Below are 6,984 nucleotides of genomic sequence, written 5' to 3'. Positions count from 1 at the left end.
ATGTGACTAATAGTGATGTAATAAACGAGCCGGTTATTTATATTCTTGCTGATTTGTCATTTTTGGGACTCAGGCTTCTGACACGAAGAAGAAAAAGACACTTTTGTACTTGTACATTTTGTTGAAGCACTTTTGTCTTTGCTTCTCAGTGTTGGTCCCCATTTAAAGCACATTACTACCACTGTTACACTGATAACATAAAGGCAGTTTGATGGTTTTTGGTGGTCACAGGGGCTCTCATATGTTTAAGATATAGCAAAAAGTAACTGATAAACTAAAAAAATGATTCGAAGTGAAGCACTGGGGCGAGAAAAGGGGTGAATATGTTTAAATCAGGGTTCACAGACCTTTTTTTAAACATGCAGTTACCAGAAATGACCAGTGTTTGACAAATGCTTGTATTATATGTAATATAACTAAACATTTATCATATATACAGTGGCAGATCTCACTATAAGAGACATAGGCACCAAAACAGACCCCAAAAATGTGGTATGTATTTATTCATAATATGTTTGATATTTAGAAAAAGGGAAATGGAGGAGTGGAGTGTATATGGAGAGCATTAGAGTAAGAAAAAGCCGTCCAGAGCGCAGTGCAAAAACAAGAAAATGACAAATTTGCACACACAGTATTTCCATATTTTGCTATTGTTTGTTGTTTATTAAGATAAGATAATCCCTTTTTTGTTCCACAGCGGGAAGCTATTATTTTTTATTTTTATTTATATTTAGCTCATTTTCATCTGTAGTCCCTTACAGCAGCAGTGGGTCAGTACAAAGCAATATATATACATATAAATGTACGTAAAATAAGAAAACTGTACGAAAGCAAAGAGCAATATAATAATTTATACACTGTACGGTGACCTTGGGTGTTTTGAAAGGCGTCTTTTCAATAAAATGTATTATTGTATTATTTATTAACAAGGAAGCATCAGAAAGAAGCAGAATATAATAAAGAGATGGACTGAATAGCTGATTTTTTTTTTATTATTGACTGATGGAAGTATAGATATCGCACAGTTTAACAATACTGATATTGCACCTGAGTAAAAATTAAAAGCAACATATAATAATAACAAGCAGAGTGTAGATATTTCACAGGTATTATTATTATTGTTTATTAGCTGAGTTGTTTGTGTGTTGATTTCTCATTAGCGCTTGTTCTTGTTAGTATTAAATACAAAAAAATAAAAGGATAATGAACATAAAGATAATAATAGTGATTTTTATGGTTTTTTTCTGGGGGGGCCCAGGGCAGTGAACACGCTAGGTCCGGCCCTGCGCACATAATTAAAATGCTTTATAATCAAAGGTCTGAGGACCTTCAAGGGTCTTTAACAAGATATGGCATTTCTAGTCAGAGTTAATCATCCCTGTGGTATTTAGCACTGCATAATGCCCCCCCAACACACACACACGTTAACGTGTTGTTACAATCTTAAAAGTTAATCAAAGTTAACCTGGACTCCATTAAAAGCCCCCCCGCTGGTGCTGGAACCACAGTTTGGAGCCCACTGTCTGCACCTCAGCTCTGCACAGACAACTGTGTGGTTTTTAATAGACAGTTCAGGGAGGAAACATCAACAGGATGTCTCTGCTCGCCCGAGTGTTCCCATTACGCATGCACGTCTGTCATGAGAGGAAACACAATGTGTCACGATGAGCCTGCAGCTCGCTCAGCTCCCTGATATGGACATGTTCCCATCATTTGGACACTTTCATGGCTCGGGGTTTTTTGGCTGTGGGGGGAGGTGGTGGTGGTTGAGGGGGGTGTTTAGTCCAGGACCACCTTAAGAGCAGAGCAGCCCTGCAGCCAGGGGAAAGACTCCCCCCTCGCTGCTGCCCCCCCCCCCCCCCCCCCCCCCTCCTCTCTGTTCCTGACTGTCTGGTTTGATTGGTGTCGCGGATGCGCTACATCCGGATCCATGAGAAAAGGAAGTTCAATACAAAGTCAATTTATCCTATTCAAATGGAAAAATCAATAGCTGAATGACCTCCTGTGCCATTTCGGGTCAGCACATGCTTAAAAAAGAGCAGGAGCAGCCGTGCCACAGTCAACGCGCTGCTAGAAAGACTTTGTGGCGCAGTAACGACTCAGTTTTTTCTCTCTCAGGCTGGATGTTAAAATTCAGCTTCTTGGTGATAAAGCAAATCCTGGTAGACCGACAGATGGCCGCCTGGATCCCTGCTCTTAGTGGTCGGAAGTGCGGACGGAAATCTCACGATTACAGCAATTAGCTGATTTTCCATGGATGGATGTGATGAATATACCAGCCGGGGCTGTTTTTCTCCCCGTGGATATACAGCAGGGCTTTAGCAACCATCAGGGGTCCTTGAAGGGGGTCCAGGAGGTCCCCACAGAAAGTCTCATTCCACTATGTAACAGCAGACATGTTGGTGCAGAGGGACACGTGTAATATTCTGATTAAAGGGATCATGTTCTCCAGAATTAACCAGTTAAATCATGTTTTACCAGCCGAGGATTTATTGCTGTCAGGTCAGATATGGGCCTGAAGTGTCTGTGCAGTTCAACAAAATCACACATGGAGCATGGTTTTATTTTTTAAAGAGGTACCGACATTTAATCTCACATCACAGAGCAGAGGCGGAGTGGAGGGTGGCTTCAGGGGGGGCAGGCCCAAAATGTTTTTTTTTTTCAAAAGTCCCAAATTTTGTAGTTTTTTTCCTCTTTTTTTTCATGATGAAAGTTTTTAGTGGTTTGAATGGCTCAGTAGATGGTATACATGTATTATTTTCTGGGCATTCAAGAATATAAGGCACATAGTTTTTTATAATGTGGAGATAGACTCCAGTTTGTAAATAAAAATGAAAAAATACGTTAAAAAGGAAAGAGATGAAAACAAACTGACAAAACATGTCACACACATGTCCTCATACATCACTACAGGGTCACATAATCACAGAGGAAGTTCATAATTATGTCGGCTTATCCTCCATTTTGATATGAGTCCATAACTGGTCCCAACGATCGCCATTCATTCTACTGAGCATACATTCACAAGATGCTATTTCCACCATTGCATGGACCCATTCTTTCACTCTTTGTTGTCTTCCAGTGTCTTAGAATAACTCGACAAACAGCCCCACAATAATAACAGAAAATGCCCACTTGGACACGTTTGGTATTTGTGACCGATCCCACAGTAAACATAACTTTGGACTTAAAAGAATTTCTGAAGTAAACCACCAAATTTAAAATTTCTAATACTCTAATCCAGAGTACAGTGCAGGAAAGTTCTACCAACAGCTATTGTTATTTAACACCTTCATTCTGGAGTCGTAACAGGGCACTTTTAGGTTTTTAAAATACCTTAAACTTTACGTGATTCAGATGAATATATATGTACCCATGATAATCCCTTTGCTGGTGCGATGCAATAACGTGCCGCCACAAAATACCGTCCGTCTCCATCCAGGCAGCGCTCGAACATCGTTACAAATCTAGTTGGCACCATTTACAAGAAAGTAAAGAGATATAAAAAAGAAGTAGAAGAAGCCTCCATGCTGCTTTCTGCTTTTTACTAACCTGTTTTCTGTTTTCCGTGTACACAGCTCCAATCTAATGGCAATAGGAAGCAGTCTATCACCCACTTTAACAGGGTTTCCCGTGTTTAAAAAACCTGCATACACATGCTATGTAGGGTATTAAATACAAAATAGGATGTAGGCTCTACAGGACAATTTTATTCCTTGGCAGCCAACTAATGTACAAATTTTTTGACATTTTATTCTCTCAAATGGTTTGAAAAATAGCGCATATAGCTGCGGTAAATGGGAAAATAATCTCCCCAGGGGAGCACGATCCCAGACCCCCCTCGGTTTGGGCTGAGCGCCAAATGTTTGCAACATCTGTCTCTGCTTCTGATGCAAAGCGGCACTGGAAACATGCAGAAAATAAAGATTCTCTTTGGACATACAGTCGGCAAAAACTTTAAAATCCAGTCAAAACCTGCTCCCAGCTAAATTTAGCACCAAAAAGAAATGCCTTTGAAATTATGTTTGGTGAGAACGACATGGTTTTGACTACATTTTGTATATTTTACAGACTTTTCTATTGCTATTAAAAAGATGAGACAACCACAGGCGATGGATACATAAATAATGTATTTAATACATTATTAATATTTTATATGATCAAACATGACACTTCAACTCATTTTTCAAATCCAAAACAATAAAACAACATTGTCGGCTGAGCTACCAACACACAGGCAGTGTTGTTTTGAAACCTACAATAAAAAATCTTTTATTAGAAATACAAGTTCCTTCGTTCTGACTTCATCGTCAGCAGCGTGATCAGAAGAAACACAGGCCGCTGTGTCGCTGCTGATAGCTGATATACGACTGGATGAGAGAGTCGGGGATCCGGGGCTTCACAGTGTTCAGGGCGCTTTCAAAGTGTCTGGCCTCGACGTGCAGAGCTTTGATGTCCTCTTGTAGGGCCAGGAGGGCAGCCTCTCTGCATACTGCTGTTATCTGGGACAGGAAACAGACACAGATATTCAGCTGTCAGGCAGAGCGGTCCATCAGCACAGCTAGAGGCCGATCGACTTCAACCACAGGCTGCCGAAGGTAGACGTGTTACGCATGGTGGAAAAGTACTTTATTTATCTTTCTTACAGAGATGCCTTCATCTCGTAAACATCAAAAGCTGTGCGGAGCAGAGGGACAAACACAAGCAGGACGTACACAAATCAAACTGTATACAAGCTCTGCAATAAACAGACCTGGAAGAACCTCGAACTGGGAACAAGAACAAATTTGATCCTGTCTAGAAAGTAAAAGCATTTTAAACTGACGGAGCTTCTGCCTTCCATACAGGTGACATATTACAGTTAGGGCTGCCCCCTAATGGTCGACCAAACAGAAAGAGTAAATGAAAACCTATATGATTGGACCATGTGGGAGTCAGACAGGAGTCAGGTTAATTTCCAGGGCTGGTACCTGCGGTTATTCCACAGGCTAGTTAACAACATGTCGGGCAGGAAATCCAAAGTGTGGGATCATTTTGAGAAGGTGAAGGACGAACCCAAGGTGATATGTAAACTCATCTTCATTGGTCGACTACAAACATGACGTATCATCTGAAACATGGAAGTAGCTACATGCCCATTAGCCCACAGCGTCATTAACAGGCGGCTCGCTCAGTGTGTGACGTGCACTTGTAGATAAAATATAGGCCTATATTAATGAAGGTTCATTAGTACGCTTTTGTATTTCTCTGTAATGTAGCACAGTGTTAACAATGTTACTGATACTATTCTTTCTCACACCTTCAACTCAAACCACCAAAATATATCATTTAATATTTAAATTAATATCGTAAACAAGTCAACTAATGACTCTAAATGACGACTATTGGTCGACTAGGAAGATTCTCAGTCGGGGGAGCCCTAATTACAATGAACAACATGATAAACGTCAGAGCTGCACAACTAATAATGTTCCTTTGGCCCTGTCAGGACAGTTGCCAGTAAGAGACGGTTACCAATAGAGCTAAAGTGAGAAACATAAGAGTTTTGTTTAAAAGCGAGGTAACAGAAATTGAAATTTGGCCAGAGGAGGGGTGACATGTAAAATATTTTCATGTGCATCACATAAAAATAGCTGAGTTTATTGGTTTATTGAGTATTATCGTTTCACCATTAAATAAGTTTTCAGGTTGGAAGGAGCCGACAGAGTCACAAGAAACAAACTGAACTGTTCACCATTTTGGAAAAGAGTGAGTGGAAATTTAGTCGGAGGCCCTGGAGACAAAAATATTTCTAATAATCTCATTAGATGTGTTATGAAGCCAGAGAACCACATGTTGTTGGAACATGACTGAACTCACAAACTAACAAGGAACTGTAATAAAAATATAAATAACAGCTAAGGACTTAATTAACTCGACTGAGGATGTTTTAGGCTTTTAATGTGCGCCTCCTCCTCTGGACTTCAATCAACATTACACACTGGAGGAACAACAACTGTAGTTTTCTCGTTCCATGCTTTAAGATTTAATTTAACCAACAGGAATATTTCTGCATCTACAGCAGCTCTTTCAATGAAAACATGCCCATTTAACTAATGTTTCTGATTTGCCCTGTCTAAACGCAGCGCTCCTCCTGCAGCCTCTTTACTACAGCGCTGATGGAATTATGCAATGGCTGACATGGAGGAGTGCTGCAGGCAGTGCGGTTGACCTTTTGGGAGAGATTCTGCACACGGCAGAGCAGTGACTCACTCCGAATCGGTGGCGATGGCTGATGAAGGCCAGGCACCTTTCCCAGCAGTGCCACCCTCCTCCGTTTCTAGAAGCACAGCTTTGTTCTGAGCGGGGAAGCTTACACAACTCCCTCCGACAAGAGCGGTGCAGGAAACTATTCGCCTGTACAACCACTGATAACGTCTGGTGGGAGGTTAGTGGGACAGGCAGTCATGTGATGCGGCAGAGCTGTGGAATATTGAACAGTGAGCGCAGGCATGTAGAGCAATGTGGATCCACTGAAATTGTTCAGTGGAGCGAAGCGCCGCTGGTCATTGCTCTTCCCTCTGCAGCTACACTGCGTGACATGAAAGCTGATCGCGAATATTCATATTTACTATGAGCAAGAGAACAGGTTACAAATATGTATGTTGCACTGTCCTTTAACACTGGAGGTGAGCTCCTGCATTATACGCATCAATAAATACTCTGAAACTAAATCTAAAAAAACCCAAAAGGGGTCAACACAATGAGAAACTGTGCATTTACATTTATGGATAAATGCTATATAAGCCTGTGCATGCAGCTGTAATTTTTCCGCAAAATTTTTAATCGAGGCTAATTATCTTCAGCACGTGTTCTTGAAAATTTAATGAAAATTGCTAAAGCTTGGGCAGGGTTGTTGTCACTCGCTGTATTTCTTCACCACCAGTGACACAGATGGAAGTCTGCACCTCGTTTACCGTCCACAGAACGAGGCTGCATGCCGAC

General features: G+C 41.0%; 1 protein-coding gene across 1 annotated transcript in view; it reads right to left on the bottom strand.

The window, feature by feature from the left end:
* Positions 1-4,113: 4,113 nt before the first annotated feature.
* afg2a (AAA ATPase AFG2A) overlaps positions 4,114-6,984 on the bottom strand; it is a 159,688-nt gene continuing 156,817 nt past the window's right edge. The window contains exon 17 of the mRNA XM_033632820.2: positions 4,114-4,502. Within this exon, the coding sequence (XP_033488711.2) occupies positions 4,323-4,502 (180 nt within the window). The 3' untranslated portion in view covers positions 4,114-4,322. The remainder of the gene's footprint in view (positions 4,503-6,984) is intronic.

Source organism: Epinephelus lanceolatus, chromosome 7 (assembly GCF_041903045.1).
Source record: "Epinephelus lanceolatus isolate andai-2023 chromosome 7, ASM4190304v1, whole genome shotgun sequence".
NCBI lineage: Eukaryota > Metazoa > Chordata > Actinopteri > Perciformes > Serranidae > Epinephelus > Epinephelus lanceolatus.
Note: the sequence above shows the minus strand (reverse complement) of the source record. Positions and strands in the feature narration are given on the sequence as shown.